Source organism: Delphinus delphis, chromosome 1 (assembly GCF_949987515.2).
Source record: "Delphinus delphis chromosome 1, mDelDel1.2, whole genome shotgun sequence".
Classification (NCBI taxonomy): domain Eukaryota; kingdom Metazoa; phylum Chordata; class Mammalia; order Artiodactyla; family Delphinidae; genus Delphinus; species Delphinus delphis.
Genome location: NC_082683.1, coordinates 43,346,166 through 43,368,369, shown reverse-complemented (window position 1 = coordinate 43,368,369; position 22,204 = coordinate 43,346,166). Strand labels below are relative to the sequence as shown.

At 38.6% G+C, this 22,204-nt stretch overlaps 1 protein-coding gene across 1 annotated transcript; it reads right to left on the bottom strand.

Moving 5' to 3' along the window:
• Positions 1-604: 604 nt before the first annotated feature.
• On the bottom strand, positions 605-20,421 carry PRPF38A (pre-mRNA processing factor 38A). Its single transcript, XM_060022024.1, has 10 exons — positions 20,157-20,421; positions 15,495-15,654; positions 13,809-13,930; positions 12,109-12,194; positions 5,387-5,497; positions 2,695-2,807; positions 2,048-2,074; positions 1,841-1,938; positions 1,362-1,410; positions 605-788 (listed from the first exon to the last, which is right to left on the bottom strand). Exons 1-10 carry the CDS (start codon positions 20,284-20,286, stop codon positions 746-748), a joined length of 939 nt encoding a protein of 312 aa, XP_059878007.1. The 5' UTR covers positions 20,287-20,421; the 3' UTR covers positions 605-745.
• Positions 20,422-22,204: the final 1,783 nt, after the last annotated feature.

Genomic DNA, 22,204 nt, shown 5'->3' with positions numbered 1-22,204 from the left:
GTAGTATAAAGGCGCTGAGCACCTTAATCTGGAATTCAAGGCTGTGGGGAAGAAGAAACAACACTGTGGAAGAACGCTATATAAAAAGTGTTAAGTTTTACTGTTTGTTGAACATTCAGTGCAACTGTTAAATGATCCAGAAGAAGCCTTACAAACTGAATTCATTCTTTTCTTATAAAGCTGCTGCTAACCAGTCAGTTTTCATGTTTATTACCACTTGCTGCTGCTAGAAATAAAACTTGGAGCTAATATATTTCACTGACTTGGTTTTTTAACGGTACAGCAAGCAGCAGCACAAATCTCAGGATTCTCAGAACAGTTCTAATCACAGTGTAAACCAAAACTAAACCACAGAAAAACAGGAAATGGGTGTGTCAAATTTAATAACAAGAGGGTCACCAGGTGGCCACATCCTCCCCTTGTTTCATACCTTCTGTTCCAGTCCATTCTACCCTCATAAATTTGAGTACAAACAAGGTTGGTTGTACAAAGAGGTCAAAAGCAGCCCTTAGGAAGCATTATCACTGAAACAAACATGTGGATTATGATTCAAAACAAGATACAAAACTCAGCACCTCTTTCATTTAAAAAAGAAAAAGTGAAGAAACTTTTGGTAAAAAAAAAAAAAAAAAAAAAATCCAGAATATTCTCATAGCTGCCTGGGGAGTAGATCTTCATTCTTGCACATAGACAGATGCCTTTATCTCCACAGAAGGCCACTTGGACTAAAACCAAACTGAGTCTGTTACTCATTCCCTCTCCGGCTCTTCTTGTGGCTTTTCTTAGATCTGAAATGGCAACACATACAAATCATTAAATTTAACAGCTGTTTGGGAACCTGGGCAAGGACTTTTGAGGAAGACTGGGATATGCTAACACTGATGGGGACAGAGATGATACCCAACATTCATAAATATACTTGGTGTTTTTATGTTTAAGAGTAACACCAAGTTAGGCATTCTCCAAAATTTACCATTGAGGAAATGACCTCTGAGAGATTGAGTGCACCTAACAGTGTACAGCATATAGAAGTTTCTAATAAAAATTTATCAAATGAAAGTGACTTGTCCAATGTCACTCAACTGTTAAGTGTTAAAAGTTGGGACTGAACCCCAGGTCTCCTGAGATTAAAGCTCATGCCTTTATCGAAAGCTGCAATCCTACAAAGGAAAAACAAAACACAGTATATATAATTCTAGTAATTTTCAGGGCAACAGCCCAACTTTGTCCTGTAATTAAGGAGAATTCCTGAGTGTCTCCATCAATACAAGAAAATTTCAGGTCCACCTTAGTTGTAATTGGGACTTTAATTTCTGAATAAAGAGTGAAATTCTTAAGTCAAAATAGAGGTTAATCCATACCTTTCAGGAGACTTTGAGTGGCTCCTGTGTCTGTGACTACGGTGATGACCTGGGGAAGAAAAGGCTATTGAATGAGATTCTACCCTCCTATTCCTCCACTGTCATTTCTCCCAATTCCTTTCATTGGCTTAATATTTTTTGGCCTATGATAGGGACACTGTTGGTAGCAGAGAACTGAACTCACTTCATATGTATTCACAAGGCTTTATGGCTAAATTTCAAAAATATCACACTGGGTATTTACCACTAATCTGTTAAGTCTTACTCCTATAATTTCAGATGAAAAAACTGAAGCTCATCCTCCTATCAACAAAGCTGGTAAGTGACAGTTAAGATGTGAAGTCTAATTTTCAAATTCTATATCCACTTCCTTTTTTCCTAGACAATAATAAAGTAAGGTACTACTGTACTGCAGGAGGCTAATTGCTCCTATTACATTTCTTTAAGACAACCAATAGCAAAAGGCCCAAATGCTATACCCGGAGACTTGGAGCGGGATCTATGCCGTCTATCTCGGGACCTGCTGCGATGACGTCTTGGACTCTTGCTCCGATGCCTTTCTCGGCGAGGGGAGGGGCTGTGGAAATAACTGGTCAGACTCCCACATCTGTCCGACAGTATAAACACAACAACAGCATCCCCCTCCCCAAATCCCTATCCTTCATCACAAGTCACTAAAGGCCTACCTCCTCCTTTTGGGAGACCGACTCCGCCTATACGGAAAGAAAAAAGAGAAAGAAGAACCTTAGTAGGTGCACTGGATATCGTAAATTGCAAAAATTACCCCAATTCTTCACCCAACTCTGTTATCCATGTCCTTTGTCATGTAACTTTAATACCCTCTGACTCCAAGTCTGGGATTGGCCACGTGACTTGCTTTGGCCAATGGGATACTTGTACATGTGATGCAAGTAGATACTGGAAAGATACTTGCATGGTTGGGCTTGTTTGCTCTTGTATTCTGCCACTGCCATGGGAGCAGGCCTAACCTAGCCTAGAATGTGACACACATAGAGAAGAGATGAGCTGCTCCAGTCATCCTAGCTAAGGCTGTCCTATACTAGCCAAAAGACAACTGATTGCACCAGATGAGGGACCATAGTTTATACTCAAAAAACCTCCTATCTAAGCCCAGCTTAAACCACTGACCACAGACCTGTGAACTAAATAAATGTCTGCCACTGAGGTTTTGTGAGTGGTTGTTTTGTAGCAACTAATACATTGACAAGCAGACATTATCCATAGGCTGGCATTTTTCCTTCCATGAAGTCCAAACTTCTACGCTACAGTGCTTAAAGTCTCCCTGGAAGAGGCCAATGACTAGGGCCCTAACCTTCTGGGAGACCGACTCCTACTCCTTCGATAGCGTAGTGTGGGAGAGCGCCGGGGCTTGTCCAAGTCTCGGTAGCTTCTCCGGCGGTGATCAGGTGACGGCACTCTTTCCAACTGGAAAAGAGTTAGAATGGGTCAGTGATGAGCACAGGCTTATAGACAACCATCTAGGAACACAGTTTACACTCTCCTCCCCATTCCGTCCCAAATTCCACCTCCAAGTGACTTTAAAACAGTAATTTGAATACATGGATAACCCTAAGGACAAAACAAGCAAATAAAAATTTTTTAATGTTTCTAATCCATTATTGTTTAGTGCTGGTACCATTATTCTGGGACTATGTAAGAGTAGTGAGAGGTAAGTAAGTATGCTTCTTAAGAAGATGGGATTTCCAACGTGAAAGAAAAGAGATGCAGATGTAAGATCGATAAGATTAATAAGTACAAACTCATAGTGTACTTGAAGCTTAAAAAAAATTTTCCCCTAGCTTTGTTAACTGTAAAGTCCTAGAAACACAGCTGTAGCAATGAGCCCAGACTGTGGTCTCTAAATATCATATCCCAATTAATGCAACCAAGGGCTTCTTGGAAAACTGGCTAATTCTAGGTCCAGGCTAGAAGGTAACAAGACATGACTAGAACATATATCAGAAAGCAAGGGGCTGAGACTACTATGATTGTATCAAAAAGCCTCACAAGTCAAGTTGAGGGGCCCCCACTGGCCAAAGATGGGACAATTTGAGCATCAACAAGGACAATAATGGTCCAAAACACACCAAATATGCTTAAATCCATGAACTCACAGTGTTACCAAGGGCAAGAGAGCTTTCCTCCTTGGGAGGATACTATCAAATCAACTCATTATTTTAAAAACTGATAAAGGGAAATAATTTATCTTACCTTATATAAACTGTACCTATGAAAAACTAAATGTTGATTTGGGAGGTTTCTCTTTATAGCAGTGTTACAGGTAACAAATGATGAAGAAATAATTAGAATATCACCATTTTACAACCCCTAATGAATCTAGGCAAAGATCATCAGTGGCTCCTAATATTACAAAAAGAGCGACAGCCAGACTTTGCTCATCCTGGGGGCAGTACACACTATTACCTATGAAGTAGTGTTGCTCCACTCCAAAGGGGATAAAAACCCCAAATCCAATTAAAGCCTCTAGACTCAAGTACTAGTTTACAGAAAATACAAGGGACAAATGAACACGATAAGTGATACCACAGGGACACAATCACAAAAATACAGACTGTGAGAATATGTACAGATGTTATGACCTGATATATTTAAAATCTGCAAGAGGAAAAATTAACAATGGATGGAACTGACGGACTACAAGATGAACCAGTTACAATTTATGGACCTTCTTTGAATACTAGTTCAGACTGTTAAAAATGTAGGATAGCTGGGGAAATGTGAACACTGAATATTTAATGAGATTAAGGCATCATTGTTCATTTGGGGGGTGATGATGGTATATAGTTTTGCTTAAAAAAGGGGCCCTTGTCTTTTCTGAAATATTATGAAATATATGATGGCTGTGATCTGCTTCAAGGTAACTGGTGAGGGACAATTGGGTAGAGATGTGGAGGAAACAAAACAGCTGAGTTGATCATTGTTGAAGCTAGGTGATGGGTAGATGGAGATACATTCTCTCCACTTTGGTATATGATTAAATTTTCCATTAAAAAAAAAAAAAGAATGCCTACTTTTGGTCCTCTCACCACAGAATAAGCACCTCAGCCTTGCCTGGCTTTCAATTCATGAATGATTGCGCTTCCTTTAGCACTTAACTTAGATGGAGCCTACTAGCTCAGAGCTACACTTCCATCTACACTGTCTCAGTATCCATAGGCCAGAATTTCTTATATTTCCCCCAGCCTTTTTCTATACATGTTCTTATAATTTTAATCACAAATGTTTTAGATCCTTTTTTTTTTTTTTAACATCACCACAATCATTTCCACATTATCATATGCTTTTTTCTTTGGGCCACACCACATGTTATGCCAGATCTTAGTTCCCTGACCAGGGATCGAACCTGCACCCCCTGCAATGGATGCGTGGAGTTTTAACCACTGGACCGCCAGGGAAGTCCCTATCATATACTTCTCATAATACTTTTAATGGCGGCCTAATAGTCTGTTGAATTGCTATAATAGTTTACCTGACTGCTCCCTGACAGCTTGCTTGTTTTCAACTTTTCAGCATTTTAACAAGTAGTGAAAGAACATGACCATGCAGTAGGTGGTTTTTTCCCCCTAAACTAGGCTTACTCCTTAGTATGCATTCATTTATGAAGAGTATTGTTTTTGTCCGAAGTATTTAATAGCTACCACTTATTAGGCAATTATGTCCCAAAGCTAATGGCTTTATGTATATAATATATAATTTCATTTAATGCTCACAACAGTCCTAAAAGAAAGGTTTCATAATCCTTGCTTTATAGAAGAGAAAATGGTGATTATGTAATTTGCACAAGATTATACAGCTAGTAAACAGCAAAGCTGAGATATGGATCAAGGTCTATTTAACTATAAATCCTATACTCTTAATGACTACATATTGTATTTTTTGGTTGAAGAAAGTTAAAAATTAAAGTTTGAAAACAAAACAAAAAAGACCATTCCCATTCTCTGTAACTTTCCCTCCTCCAACCCTTAAGCTCCCAGGTGTCTGACCTTCTCATCCTCTTCTTCCTCCTCTTCGCTGGACTCCACGTCATCCATGTCTTCTTCTAGAGCACTAACCCGAGGCTCCAGTTGCTCAGCTTCCTCTAGCACATAGCGTTTCTAAAGAGAACACAGTGAGAGTTGGGGGGGCTTGCTATCTCCTCTATGTCCTGAAGCTGCAACACTGGGCTTCTGGGAGTGAGAGAAAACCTATGGTGCAGCAGGTGAGGCAATTTCATTTCAAAGACATCCTAGACAATTCAAGATTTTCCTAAGGAGTTTCGCATACCTGGAATCTATATATATTTTTTAAGTTCCCCTGTAAAGAGATAAATACAAAGTGGAAGAGAGCATCACTTTTCTATTGCCTCTACTCCCTGTGATCTTATATTCTAAGGTCACTAGAATATCAATCAGTATGGGTATAGCCTTGAATAAAAAATATGGGCTTCACACACAAGGGCCAATAGTTTGAGACTGTTGGCTGGTAGTTCTGCCAGGAGAGGCTCAGACCAGAATCTATCCCAAGAGATCCATTGAGACTCAGCCCAGTTTGGGGGTTTGGGTCCTGCTCTGAAGTAGCACCAACTCTCGACTAGACCCAGGATTTAGGGTAGCTGTCTACAGTCATGCATTTTGAACAAGGCTCAGGATATAAACAATCCATTTCCTGGTTCCATTTCTTCTAAGATGTGGCTTAGTAGTCCTTACTGAGTGACTAAGGACCTGAAAGGCAAAGGTGAGTTTAAAACTGACAAATGGACTGGGTCATAAGACCCCTTACCATCTTTTGTGCCAAGGACATAGAGATCATTGGATAGCCCTAAAATAAATAGTAACATTTGTTCTCTATTTTGCTCTCACTCATCACTAACAAAATTCTATGAAGATTAGGAGAAATGAGACAAAGATGCCATTTAGTGAAGTCAATCCCTTGAAAAAGGGCTCCTTGGAAAGGATCACCACAGTCTGGGATCTAGGACTGCATCAGACAGGGCATCTAGAATCCCTAATGTTCACCAGACTTGGAAGTGACTGAAGTCAGTGTATTAACTTACAGTATTTGTGTTTGACAAAATTAGAATTCATTCCAGAGCAACTCCTTGCCAATGTCAGGGCACATGAGAAGCTAAATTGATGCCCTATGAGTTGCTTAATAGGAACAGAAATCAAAGCAGAAGGTGGTCTTAAGGGTCATTTCATCCAGGACATAGGCCCACACCGGAACACACCCCTTGGTGACATAACAGATATCAGTCATATTTCAATTTCTCTCTACTCAGTGAGGGTCCTGCTTTGTGGTCTTTCCTTCTAGCCTCCAGGCAGACTACCTCATTTGCATCAATATGCTTGCTTAGAGATGACCGAGCTTTGGAACCCTTAGTTACAACTGACTGCACTTCAGAATATTCCATTTCTTGCAGTATTTCTAAAAATAACAGTAGCAGCTAAGGATAATAAATGTGAGAATTGGGCCCTGAAATCAGGTTTTCAGATTTTAAATGTCATTCTTTTCACTACACAGTCTACAGTAGCCAATATGGAAAAGAAGAAATAATTTTCAGGATTATTTTCTAGGATTTTCTGTAACTGAGTCACTGTGGAGGAGGAGTGGTTCATTGCATTTAAGTGTGAGCACTCATCTACCAACTACATTTATCCATCTGGTTTGCTGCCTCGAGCAAATTTACCTCACCCATTTATTATGTATCTGTAATCCATTCTATTCTCTACTTTGAAGTTTTTCAGATCCCTTTGATCTGTTTTTTATTGAGGTGAAATTCACATAATACACAATTAACAATTTTAAAGTATAAAATTCAATGCTATTCCATGACCACCTCTCACTAGTTTAAAAACTTTCTCATCACACCAGAAAAACACCCCATACCTATTAAGTAATCACTCCTCATTCCCCCTTCCCTGAAACCCCTGGTAACCGCGAATCTGCTTTGTCTCTATGTATTTGCCTAGTCTGAATATACCATATAAAGAGAATCATATACTATGTGACCTTTGATCTTTAAATTATTCCTTTTAGTTTATATCTAGCAAGGAAATGAGCACCTCAAAAGCAGGTGGGATACAGCAAATTGCTTCAAAATTACTGAGCTGCAGTAGGATCAAAAAAGAGACCTGAAGTTCTGGATCCTCCCAGTTTGGGTTTCTGTGGTTGCTTAAAACTTAAGAATTTGCTCCCATCCCCCATCTTAAACACTGTTTCTGCGACCCTTTCATTAATGCTGCTGATTCTTACATAGACATCAGAATAAGAGAATAGTAGAGCACTAAGAGCAAAAGACCCTTACTCTACAGGTATTCCAATGACTTTTGCAATACATTTTATAGTTTCACTGAGGTATAATCGATACACAATAAACTGTACATTTTTAAAGTATACAATTTGATGAGTGTTGAGTCGTACTGTATACAACTGTAAGCCACTATATCAATATAATGGATAAATCCACCCCACCCAACAGTTTACTTGTGCTCCTTTGTGATTTCTCATTCCCTTTCCTCCCCACTCCCTTACCCTGCACCTAGGCAACCACTGTTCCTTTTTGTCACTATAGTTTACATTTATTAGAAAGGAATTACACAGTACATACAGCTTTTTGTCTTTTTTCACTCAGCACAATTACTTTGTGATTCATCCACGCTGTTGTGCATCCATAGTTCATTTTTGCTGCTGAGTAGTACCAATGTATGGACACATCACAATTTGTGTCCATTCACTTGATGGACATTTGGGCTGTTTCCAGTTTCTGGCCATTACAAATAAAACTGTTATGATTATCTGTGCTTATGTCTTTGTGTGGACATGAGCTTTCATTTCTCAAGTAAATACCTAGAAGTGGAATAGCTGGATTGTATGGTTAACTTCTTAAGAAACTGGCAAACTTTTCCAAAGAGGTTGTACCATTTTATATTGTCACCAATAGGATATGGAGACTTCCAGTTCCTCCACATCCTCGCCAACACCTGATAGGGTCAGGGTCACATTCTACTAGGTATGTAGTGTATATTACTGTGCCTTTAATTTGCATTTCCATAATGATTAACGGTACGGAACAACTTTTTATGTGCTATTGGCCAACTATATATTTTCTTTGGTAAAATGTCTGTTAGAATCTTTTGTTCATTTGTCCACTGAGTTGTTATTCAGTTCAAGAGTCCTTTATATAGTGTAGATTCAAGAACTTTGGTGGATATATGTTGCGCAAATATATTCTTCCAGTCTGTGGCCTGCCTTTTTAGTTTTGTAATAGTGTCTTTTGAAAGGCAAGTTTTTAATTTTTATAAAGGCCAATTTATTAATTTTTAATAAATAATTCATGGTTTTATGTCTTATTATAGGAATTTGTCAAACCCAAGGTCACTAAGATTTTCACCTATGTTTTCCTTCTTTATGTTATACTCTTAGCTTTTATGAGACTATTATCCCCTTCAAGTTTATGAGCTAAGGGTAGAGATTCATTGGTTTCCATACAGCTATTCAACTGTTTTAGCACCATTTGTGGAAAAGATTATCCTTTCTCAATTGTATTGCCCTAACATCTCTGTAGAAAACCAACTGACCATATATATGTACAGTTATTTCTGGTCCCTTTACTTTGTTCCATTTATTTACTTGTCTAGCTTTATGCCAACACAACACTGTCTTGGAATCAGGTAGTGTTTGTCCTCCTAATTTGTTCTTTTTCAAAGTTGTTTTAGATATTCTAGGTCCTCTGCATATTCATATAAATTTGAGAATCAGTTTGTCAAGTTATATCAAATTTTATTTGGATTTTGACTGGAACTGAATTGAATCTACAGATTAATTTGGGAGAATTGACAACTTAACAATTCTAAGTCATGGTATAAAATATACCACGGACATGATATATCTCCATTTACTTAAGTCTTCTTTCATTTCCATCAGTAATGCAATGTTTTATAGTTTTAAGTCTTACACATCTTTTGACAAAATTATCCTTAATTATTTAAAAAATTTTTTTTTTTTTTTCCCCGTACATGGGCCTCTCACTGTTGTGGCCTCTCCCGTTGTGGAGCACAGGCTCCGGACGCGCAGGCTCAGCGGCCATGGCTCACAGGCCTAGCCACTCCGCGGCATGTGGGATCTTCCTGGACCGGGGCACGAACCCGTGTCCCCTGCATCGGCAGGTGGACTCTCAATCACTGCGCCACCAGGGAAGCCCTATTTTAAATTTTTTGATGCTGTTGTAAATGGTACCTTTTTAGCAAAATTTCAAATTCCAGTTGTTTATAGCTAGTGTACAGAAATACAACCGATTTTTGTACATTGACCTTGTACCCTGCAATTCTGCATAAACAGATGAATGGGTAAACAAATTGTGGTATATCCATACAATGGAATACTATTCAGCAACAAATGAAATAAAAAACTATTGAAATGTGCAACAACATGGATAAATTTCAACTCTCCACTATAGACCATTCCCTTTCTCTTTAGGCTACCTACTATATCTGTTTTCTCTTTGTATTTTACAATATTATTTTAAAAATCATATGCTGTAAGACTCATTCTTGAAAGATGCTTCACGGACAATTATTTCTCACTAGGAAAGGGAGGTAAGACGATAAAGATGATATTTAAGGTGGATCAGTCTCCCATTCCTGACCTTCCTTTCATCTGTTTTATATCCTAGATTTTTATATGAAGATCAATTTGAAAAACTGCTCACAAAGCTTAAAAACCTACTCTACTACAATCTCCTTAATAATATAACATTTTAAAGAACAAAATTTTCTTGTGTTATTCACTTTTAAAGCCCTACCCTTCAATCACTTTTTCTGTTTTCTTCTCACTCCCAATCTCCTATCTTTCTCATAGACATGAAGACTGCTAATTAGGAGGACCATAAGAAAAAAGCAAACAACCCCATTAAAAAATATGGGCAGAAGAATTAAATAGATATTTTTCCAAAGGTGACATGCAGATGGCCAACAGGCACATGAAAAGATGTTCAACATGACTAATCATCAGGGAAATGCAAATCAAAAAAACCACAATGAGATATCACCTCACACTTGTCAGAATGGCTATCATCACAAAAAATGCAAATAACAAATGTTGGCGAGGATGTGGAGAAAAGGGAACCCTCATATAGTATTGGTGGGAATGTAAATTGGTGCGGCCACTGTGGAAAACATTATGGAGGTTTCTCAAAATAAAAACACAACTGCCATATGACTCAGCAAGTCCACTCCTGGGTAAATACCCAAAAAAACCCAAAACCACTAATTTGAAAAGATACATGCACACCAATGTTCACAGAAGTATTATTTACAATTGCCAAGGCATGGAAGCAACCTAAGTGTCCATCAACAGATGAATGAATAAAGAAGATGTGGTACGTATATGCAATGGAATATTACTCAGCCATTAAAAAGAACAAAATAATGCCACTTGCAGCAACATGGATGGACCTAGAGATTGTCATACTGAGTGAAGTCAGACAGAGAAAGACAAATATATGATATCACTTATATGTGGAATCTTAAAAAAATGGTAAAAATGAACTGATTTACAAAACAGAAAGTCACAGATGCAGAAAACAAACTTATGGTTAGCAGAGGGGGAAGAGGGGGGAGAAATAAATTGGGAGATTGGGATTGACATATACACACTATTATATATAAAATAGATAACTAATAAGGACCTACTGTATAGCACAGGCAACTCTAGTCAATACTCTGTAATGACCTATATGGGAAAAGAATCTAAAAAAGAGTGGATATATGTATAACTGATTCACTTTACACCTGAAACTAATACAACCTTGTAAATCAACTATACTCCAATAAAATCTTTTTTAAAAAACCTAAAGTATATTGTCATAATTACATTAATTTTTTATAAAGAAATATAATAATATATGTATATTTGGAACAAAAAAGAAAATGCAGTATATATATATATATATATATATATATATATATATATATACAATGGAATACTACTCAGCCATAAAAAAGAATGGAATTTTGCCATTTGCAGCAACATGGATGGACTTGGGGGGATATTATTATTATTTTAAAATTATTTATTTATTTAAAAAATTTTATTTCATAATGGAGTACAGTACAGTACAGTGTACAGTAAAATGATTCAGCTGTACAGTGAAGTGGTTCAGTTATACATATACTTGTATCTATTCTTTTTCAAATTCTTTTCCCATTTAGGTTATTACAGAGTACTGAGCATAGTTCCCTGTGCTATGCAGTATTGGAGGATATTATTCTAAGTGAAATAAATCAGACAGAGAAAGACAAATACTGTATGATATCACTTATATGTAGAATCTAAAAAATACAACAAACTAGTAAATGTAACAAAGAAGCAGACTCACAGATACAGAGAACAAACCAGTGGTTACCAGAGGGGAGAGGGAAGGGGGGGGAGGGAATTCAGAGGAACAAACTATTAGGTATACAATAAACTCTAAGGATATACTGTACAATGCAGGGAATATAGCCAATATTTTATAATAACTATAAATGGAGTAGAACCCTTAAAAATTGTAAATCACTATACTGTATACCTATAATTTACATAATATTGTACATCAACTATACTTCAATTAAAAAAAAAAAGAAGATTCTGAGCTCCATGGTGTTTTATCATGTATGCGTGTAAAGAGATCTTTACACACATTTTATTGTGTACTGTGTATTGTGTGTGTATGACCTTTATCTCTTACCTGTAGCCGGGGCAGAATGATATCACAGACTCTCTCACTGTGCAGTAGTTCATCAATAAATTCATCCACATGCATCAGTTCAAACTCTGAAAGAAAAATAATAAGCTCAAGTAACTAGGAAATAAATTTAAATAGCCAAAAAGTAAAAGAAGTGTAAGATTCTTTATGTAAGATATCTAACAGGGTACTTGGTATAGAAAGTGTGAATTCTCTGCAGCTTCCCTTTGCCTGCACATTCACTAATAAAGCTATTGCAGTGTGGCAGTTACACTGAAGGGACTACTGTCAAACCTGGGCTCAAACTACAGCCTTTCATATTCTTGTCATCACCACCTATCTTCATTCATTCAACTCCCTTTTATTGAGGCCATTTATGTGCCATGCCTCTTCTAGGAGCTGGGGATAAAGGGATGAATGAAGCTGTCCCAATTAGCAGGAGAGACACAAAAAACAAGCACAAAGAGTCCTGAATTGTAATGGGGTAATGTTCATGAATAAAATTTATAACTCAAGTACAATTTCTCATGTGAACCCACTAAGTTCCTGAATATAGAATATGTATCTTTTCCCCTGCACAGGTCAGCAAACTTTTTTTAAATTGATGTATAATTGACTTACAACATTATATTAGTTCCAGGTGTACAACATAGTGATTTGCTATTTTTAAGAATCATGTATCTTATATGGTAAGTGGAGCAATAGCTTCTTAGAATTTCTATGGTAAACATTACCTTAGTTCAGTGGTTCTTGGTTCTTAGTTCAGTGGTGTTGCCCCCTGCAACTATGGGGTGCTCTAGTGGGTAGAAGCCAGGGACGCTGCTAAACATCCTATAATGCACTGGACAGCTCCCCACAACGAAGAAATATCTGGCCCAAATTGTCACTAGGTTTAAAACTCCTGTCTTAGTTTAACATAATAGAGTCATAACTAAGTAATTTCATGATGGCCATGACCATGTCCATCTTGTTCACCATATTATTTTCAGTACATAGCATAGTACCTGCCATAACATTGACACCTAATATGTATTTATTCAATGAATGAATAAGTTAATAAAAGTTTAAAGAATAATACCAAATTCTTAACTTCTACTCCTTAGTGTAATATGTAGAGGGTAAAGGCAAATGCTACTAGTCTTTTGTTATGATACTAAGTGAGAAAAAGTTCTGACTGCATTCCCTGAATCCCATTTTACCACAAAATATGTCTCTTTGTAAAAGGTATGGAGCTGCCCCTCCTGGATACACTTATTATTTTTCAGTGGGATTCCTACATAAGCATGAGTACAGTCTATATACTGCAGGGTGAAGTATCGTACAAGAGAGGCCAGTAGAAAGAACTGTGAAGGTGTAATGTACGGAAAACTAACTTTGCCTGGGAGGTCTGGAGAAGGATTTTACAGTGAAGGTCATTCAGGAGCTAGGTCTTTATGGGATGGAGCACATGATGCAAAGCAAGGATTAACATGAGATGCAGTTGGAAAGACAGGCAGACGGGCAGACTGGGTAAGGTCGAAAGGAAGCTAGTAGTCTAATGGAGTGCTACTCCCCATGAGAGAGAAGGAGGACCTGACGGAAGGCAGTAACAATCTGGATTAAGAGCAACACTCACAATGTATGTGACAATGTGACACTAGAGATACTGGTGAAATAAAAACTGGCTCAGGGATGAAGGTCTAGACACCTGGCACCATACTCACCTCCATTTCGGTTCTGGCTCTTGATTTTCCTATAGTCATTGTATAGAGGCTCCAAGTACTTGTAGCAATCAATTGCAGTGCCTGTCAACCTCATGTAAAGTGCTCCCAACATGCGGACATACCTGACAGATAGATGACAGTGAAACAACAGGCCATCCTACAAAGTTCCTGAGTTTTACAACTGGCTTTTCTCATGACAGTAGTGGATAAACAAGTTCTTTCTTCTCTTTGGCAGATGAGAAAGCTAAATTTTTAGAAGCAGCATGGGGCAGTAGAAAGATAGCTAAAATATGGAGACCTGTGTTCAAGTTCTCATTCTACCACTTACTGGCTGTGGTTACTTAGGATATGCTGCTCAACTTTCAGGGTCTATTATATCATCTGTAAAACTAAGATACAACCTATTTACTTCATGGGATTATTTTAAGAATCAAATGAGATACTAAACTTAACAACCGAAAGTATAAGATTTATTTACTAACAATACAACCAATTTACATAGACATGAATATATAAATTGTTGCTAGGAAGCAGAATGCTGGTTATGGAAAAAAGTCAAAGTCATCTGGGTTCAAATTCTGATTCCATTATTTACTAACTGTGTAACACTGGGCAATTTACTTGCTTTCTCAATCCTTATAAAATGTACCTGATAGTCCCTAATTTGATGGCTTGGTGTATTAAGTAAAAAATGTATGTAAGGTGCTAAGCATAGCATATAGCTAGCACACAGTAAGTGCCTAATAAAAGTTAGCTGTTTTCTAGCCATTAATGTTTGTAAGATTCTTCTCCCTTTCTCCTATATCCCAACTACCCACTCAAATCCCCACTTGGATAAAGAGTAGGCATTTGAAATTCAACAGTTTCTGTATATGACAAACAAAATAGAGTGGCAAAGGATATGGACTCTGAAACTAGTTTTGCCACTTACCAGCATTTGACCTTGGGGAAACCAATCTCTCTCTGCCTCAGTTTCCTCCCCTATATAATAGGGATAATAATTTTACAGGGTTTTGTGAAGTTTAAATAAATTATTATATTAAATTTTTTAGAATAGAGGGTGGCACATAATAATCTATTATTATGTCTGTCTCCTATACTTGTCTGTGAGCTCCTTGAAAATGGATAATAAAATAATAAGAGCAGCTTATATTTTGGGGCCGTACACCCTGCAACAGGCACTGTGTTGGGAGATTTACTGTTCTGTCTTCCTTAATCCTCACATCTATCCTGAGTTGCTATTACTGTTTCATTTTATAGGTAAATAAAGTAAAATTTAGAAAATTAAGTAACTTCTCCAAGGTCACAGTTAATAAGTAACAGGGTCTGGACATGAACCTACATTTAACACCAAAGTTTCCCTCTTCTTTACCACACTATGTTGTTTTCTTCATCCTTAAGCATTCACTGCTACCAACATATTAGGCACTCACTTCTGCTTAGTATATGCTCAATGAGTTTGTGAAATACTGTTTTTTTGGGAAAAGCCATCAAGACTGAGACAGTGAAGGAGAAGGTCAATATAATCAAAACAGACAAAACACAAACTCAAGAGGCTCAAGAGCAAAATCCTAGAGTGGAACTCTGTGGAAATGAGATAACACTGTTTTCACTCCTCTTAAGTAAAGCCAAATTCTGGACCATGAAATTGAAGTTTTTATATTAGCTAATAAACATTTCACTCACTTGAAATCTTCATTTTTGATAAACTCTACAATGATATCCTTCTCAGGTTGAATCTGAAGCATCTTCAAGGTCAAACACAGAAAGGGAGTTGGCTTTATGTTGCCACCATAGACACCACCCACAAATCTTAACTCCATGGCTTTATCGACAACAAGTTCAGCTAAGAAACAAAAACAGAGTGGCATCTCAGACACATCAGGACTAAGCTTTTCCAGGTTTGAAGTGGAGAGAAGTTAAAGCTAGTTCAATGTTTGGTGCTCCTGAATTAACAGTTTAATATTAGGAGAACAAGAGTGTAATAATAATTAATAATAATAGCAGCAGTCAATATACACTGAAAGATTATTATATAACAGGTACTCTGCTAAGCATTTCATATTATTTCATTTAATCTTCACAACAAGCCATGGAGGTAAGTTCTAGCACTGCCCTTGTTTTCAGCCAGGAAAATGAGGGCTAAGAAAGATTAAGTGATGTGCTCAAGGTCCACAGCCAGAAAGTGGCAGGGCCTGGGTTTTAATCCAAGCAGTCTAACTTCAGAGTCCGTGCTTGGCATCATGTTAGGAGAAAAAAAAGCCAGATTAAGAGTTAGAAGAAACAAAACAATAACAACAAATAACTCCTCAATAGCTACACAACCTTGAGCGAACTTCATCTAGACAATGGGGATAATAACCTTTCAATACTGTTGTCAAAATCAAACACTAGGGAAATACAGATCAATGGAACAGAGATAAACCCACGCACCTATGGTCAACTAATCTATGACAAAAGGAGGCAAAAATATACAATGGAAAAAAGACAGTCTCTTCAATAAGTGGTGCTGGGAAACTGGACAGCTACACGTAAAAGAATGAAATTAAAACACTCCCTAACACCATACATAAAAATAAACTCAAAATGGATTAAAGACCTAAATGTAAGATTGGACACTATAAAACTCTTAGAGGAAAACAGAGGAAGAACACTCTTTGACATAAATCACAGCAAGCTCTTTTTTGACCCACCTCCTAGAGTAATGGAAATAAAAACAAAAATAAACAAATGGGACCTAATGAAACTTAAAAGCTTTTGCACAGCAAAGGAAACCATAAACAAGATGAAAAGACCACCCTCAGAATGGGAGAAAATATTTGCAAGCGAATCAATTGACAAAGGATTAATCTCCAAAATATATCAACAGCTCATTGCAGCTCAATATTAAAAAAACAAACAACCCAATCCAAAAATGGGCAGAAGACCTAAATAGACATTTCTCCAAAGAAGACATAAAAATGGGCAAGAAGCACATGAAAAGATGCTCAACATCACTAATTATTAGAGAAATGAAAATCAAAACTACAATGAGGTATTACCTCACACCGGTTAGAATGGGCATCATCAGAAAATCTACAAACAAATGCTGAAGACGGTGTGGAGAAAAGAGAACCCTCTGGCACTGTTGGTGGGAATGTAAATTGATACAGCCACTATGGAGAACAGTATGGCGGTTCCTTAAAAAACTAAAAGTAGAATTACCATATGACCCAGCAATCCCACTACTCGGCATATATCTGGAGAAAACCATAATTCAAAAAGACACATGCACCCCAATGTTCACTACAGCACTATTTACAATAGCCAGGTCATGGAAGCAACCTAAATGCCCATCAACAAACAAATGGATAAAGAAGATGTGGTACCTATATACAATGGAGTATTACTCAGCCATAAAAAGGAACAAAATTGGGTCATTTGTAGAGACGTGGATGGACCCAGAGACTGTCATACAGACTGAAGTAAGTCAGAAAGAGAAAAACAAGTATCGTATATTAACGCATATATGTGGAATCTAGAAAAATGGTACAGATGAACTGATTTGCAAGGCAGAAATAGAGATACAGATGTAGAGAACAAACGTATGGACACCAAGGGGGGAAAGCGGCAGAGGGTGGCGTGGGGGGTGGGGTCGACGTGGTGGTGTGATGAATTGGGAGATTGGGATTGACATATATACACTAATATGTATAAAATAGATAACTAATAAGAACCTGCTGTATAAAAAAAAAAAAAATCAAACACTAGGGACTTCCTTGGTGGTCCAGAGGTTAAGACTCCGCACTCCCAAGGCAGGGGGCCCGGGATCAGTCCCTGGTCAGGGAACTAGATCCCACATGCCACAACTAAAGATCCCACATGCCACAACTAAGACCCGGCTCAGCCAAATAAATAAATATATTTTTTTAAAAAAATCAAACACTAGCTGTGTGAACTAGGGCAAGTCATTTCACCTCTCTTTGAGCCTGTCAGTTCAAATTTGAGTAATAAAGGTACAAAGTTAAGGGCTATAGTAAGAATCAAATGAGATAATAGAAACAAATGCTAATACCTACCTGACACACAGATAATAAATAAATAAATAAAGGTTAGGTACTATTAATGGGAAATCACTTTATAAATCAGACTTCTCCAAGTTCCCTTAGGATAATTTCTATATTAATTCATTCCATATTACAGTTGGCAATTTATAGTTAGGTGCCAAGTAGCAGAGATACAGGTAGAGGGATAAAGAAGAGGGACCCAATGACTACTCTTATGGAGTTTACAGTCAGGCAAGGCAGAAAGCATTAAAAAAAAATATTGAAAGTGTGATCAGTAATTGAAAGAAGATGCAGAATGCAATGAAAATATATGACAAGGGAACATAACCTAGTGTTGGGAAAAAACGTCATGAGTTCACTTTTGCACATATGGAGTTGGCATGCCTTGGAATCAGAGACTTAGATCTCAGGGAGAGATTTGGGCTGCAGAGATAAATTTAAAGGCATCTATATATATGAGGGAACTGTGGTACGGATATCATCCAAGAAGAAAACTATGGAATGAGAAAAAGCCCCCAAAGTAAACCTTACATGACTCCAAAATTTAATGGCGACTCAGAGAAACAATATGACTCGTCCATCGACACACAGCTAGGATGGTGGCAGAGCAGTAACAGCAGAGCAGTAGTTAACAATGGTAACAGCACCACCGCCACCACTGATTACTGAGTGCTTTTTATTAACATATAGCTGTAACTATACCAAACACTTTTTTCATCTTGTTTATGTTTTCCTTTGCTGTGCAAAAGCTTTTAAGTTTCATTACATACCATTTATTTTTGTTTTTATTTCCCTTTCTCTAGGAGATGGGTCAAAAAGGATCTTGCTGTGATTTATGTCACAGAGTGTTCTGCCTATGTTTTCCTCTAAGAGTTTTATAGTGTCTGGCCTTACATTTCGGTCTTTAATCCATTTTAAGTTTACTTTTGTGTATGGTGTTAGGGAGTGTTCTAATTTCATTCTTTTACATGTAGCTGTCCAGTTTTCCCAGCACCACTTATTGAAGAGGAAGTCTTTTCTCCATTGTATATTCTTGCCTCCTTTATCAAAAATAAGGTGACCATAGGTGCGTGGGTTTATCTCTGGGCTTTCTATCCTGTTCCATTGATCTATATTTCTGTTTTTGTGCCAGTACCATACTGTCTTGATTACTGTAGCTCTGTAGTATAGTCTGAAGTAGGGAGCCTGATTCCTCCAGCTCCATTTTTCTTTCTCAAGATTGCTTTGGCTATTTGGGGTCTTTTGTGTTTCCATACAAATTGTGAAATTTTTTGTTCTAGTTCTGTGAAAAATGCCAGTGGTAGTTTGATAGGGATTGCACTGAATCTGTACATTGCTTTGGGTAGTACAGTCATTTTCACAATGTTGATTCTTCCAATCCAAAAACATGGTATATCTCTCCATCTGTTTGTATCATCTTTAATTTCTTTCATCAGTGGCTTATAATTTTCGGCATACAGGTCTTTTGTCTCCTTAGGCAGGTTTATTCCTAGGTATTTTATTCTTTTTGTTGCAGTGGTAAATGGGAGTGTTTCCTTAATTTCTCTTTCAGATTTTTCATCATTAGTGTATAGGAATGCAAAAGATTTCTGTGTATTTTGTATCCTGCTACTTTACCAAATTCATTGATTTTCTGGTAGCATCTTTAGGATTCTCTATATATAGTATCATGTCATCTGCAAACAGTGACAGCTTTACTTCTTCTTTTCCGATTTGGATTCCTTTTATTATACCAAACACTTTTTATACATTTCATTTAATCCTTAGAACAACCCTTTGACCTTTAAGTTCAGTATTACTATGCTCGTTTTACAGTAAAGAAAGCCACGGTTCGCTGGGGTAACACAGCTCCAAAAGAGGAGCCAGAATTAAACAAAGATCAAAGACTACCTGGAATATTTCTCTGAATAGCATATATTTATATTAGGACTGGGATGTGGAAATACTGCAAATGGTCCAGATTTGAGTATAGGAAGATCATGAATTGGTTTCAAGCATATTGACATTCCTTTAAGACCTTCAGGGTCTCTGTGCTGTTTGGAACCCAGCAAGTTATCATTAAACATGTAATGACTCAAAGAACCGCAACGTGACACCCTTCCGAATGAGGTCCTATCAGATCCATCTGTGTTCCCAAAGCCCAACACAAGACTAGGCACAGAGTAGGCGCTCAGATTTTTCTGAATGACAATGATTCCCCTCTAGTCTCACCCCCAGGGGCCAGTCCTATCGGACTGGTCTGGAGAACTGGGCCACAAGATGACCGGGGTTGGGGCGGGGGGATCGGCGCGCTCTTGCTCACCTGTAAGGCCAAAGCACTCCTCTTTCCAGTATTTGGACTCATAAATGCGCGTCCGAATGATCTTCTCCACCAGATACTGAGGGTTGGTGCCGTGGATGCTGTGCGCATCTTTTACAGTACGGTTCGCCATTTTACACCTCCTTCCGTTCTATTTCCGTCGGGTTCTTTAGGACGTCACATCCAGGTTAAAAAACCGGAGTGGAACGAAGGATGGAGGAAGTCTCACTAAATAGTTTGGGCGACCATCTTGAACCCGGAAATGTTTTAGAGTCGGGCACTTTCTTGCGCGAACGCCGTAGCATACCGAATCAATGATGGCCTCTGACCGTTGACGGATATACGTCCTGCGTCCCCTCCTTAGATGGGCGGGGCGGAAGGGCTGGCTGCTGACGGAACGTGGAGACACCCTGGGGGCGGGGCTACGGCGTTGGCGGGAAATTTCTTTTTCTCCACCTTCTGTCCATTCCTCGGGAGGCCCTCGCTTCGGCTCCAGTACGCGGCTGGTAGCTGTAAGAGGAGTGCCCCTGGGCAGGTAGATTTGCTGCAGCTCCACGAGCTCCTGAAGCGGGGACGGTGGGAAGCGGAGGGCTTGCGCCCAGCTCCAACAAACTGCGGCGCCCGGTGAGTGTGGCGTCCCACGGGCTGGAGAGGGATCTGAGCCGCGGGACTGAGGAATTGTTCTCTGTGGACTCATTCAGCCATTAATCCATTCAGCAGATATGTACTAAGCGCCTATTATTAAGTGCCAGGCACGTTCTAAACCCTTTAGGAACGTTTTACTTTCCACATTGCGATTTCTAACAGCTTTTCTCCGGGGGACTGCGACCTTGTAGCGGGGAAACCGAAAGCCAACAACAGAAAAGCGTGAACACTCCTGTCCTCAGCGCCCTGAGACTCTCAGTAATGATCTGAACCATGTGAACCTTCCATCTGCATGGCCCTTGTGAAGCAGTCGCATCTTTTCCTCATTTCAGCGTAGTGTTATGTAGCAAGCACCACAGGGAAGGCGGAGCAGCAGAAGTTATTACCCGATTTTACGGATGTAGCAGTTGCTCCCAGAGAGAAAGAGACTTGTCTAAGTCCCTTTTTGTGACTAAGCGGCCTGAGCTCCTACCCAGGTCTTCTTTTCCCCAGAAGAGCTGCTCTTAACTGCTGGGCTCTCATCCACCTTCTTTCCAGGAGGAGAGTGTAATGGCACCTCTTTTACTTTCTCTAGTCTAACCCCGGGATAGAAGGGCCTTCTTTTTTTTTTTTCTTGCGGTACTTGGACCTCTCACTGTTGTGGCCTCTCCCGTTGCGGAGCACAGGCTCCGGACGCGCAGGCCTAGCGGCCATGGCTCATGGGCCCAGCCGCTCTGCGGCATGTGGGATCTTCCCAGACTGGGGCACGAACCCGTGTCCCCTGCATCGGCAGGCGGACTCTCAACCACTGCACCACCAATGAAGAGAAGGGCCTTCTATTTTGACAGTTGGAAAAAGCACTGGACTTAGAGGCATGAGATGCGAGATTCTTATCTTGGACTATCTGCAAATTGCAATGATCGGATATGGCAGTTTTCGATTTTAGTTATCTGTAAAAGTGGTACCCTCTTCCCTGCTGTATTGGGTGGTTGTGAATGCCATTGGAGGTTTCTGGTGTGAGATCATGTTTATCAAGTCCCTCTGCAACAGATTTTAATGTAACAAAGGGCGATATATGGACTTTAGAAGGTTTATGAATTCCCTGAAATTAAATGCAAAATTTTGTGTGAATTGTATGTGTTTCATAACATTCATCAAATTATTAAAAAAAAAAAAAGAATCACTGTCCCTTACACATAAATGCAAGGGACTGGGGAAGTGAATTGACCATTTTGCATTTTCTCACTTAATCCTCAGTAATTCTAGAATAGTGCCTGGTACAGAATGGATGATTAATAAATAAATATTGGTTGAATAAAAGAAAGTTTCTATTCGTTTGGCCAAAAAGTTCGTTTGGGTTTTCCGTAACATCTTATGGAAGTTCCCGAATGAACTTTTCCACCAATCCAATATCCCCATTTTGTGGG

Excerpts from the sequence above, each read along its gene's own strand:
- PRPF38A (XM_060022024.1), bottom strand. The coding sequence starts at position 20,286 with ATGGCGAACCGTACTGTAAAAGATGCGCACAGCATCCACGGCACCAAC. Across the intron at positions 13,931-15,494 it reads ATCAAAAATGAAGATTTCAA|GTATGTCCGCATGTTGGGAG; the intron begins GTGAGTGAAATG and ends TCTATCTGTCAG. Across the intron at positions 2,075-2,694 it reads AGGAGTCGGTCTCCCAGAAG|GCGGAGTCGGTCTCCCAAAA; the intron begins GTTAGGGCCCTA and ends CTTTCCGTATAG.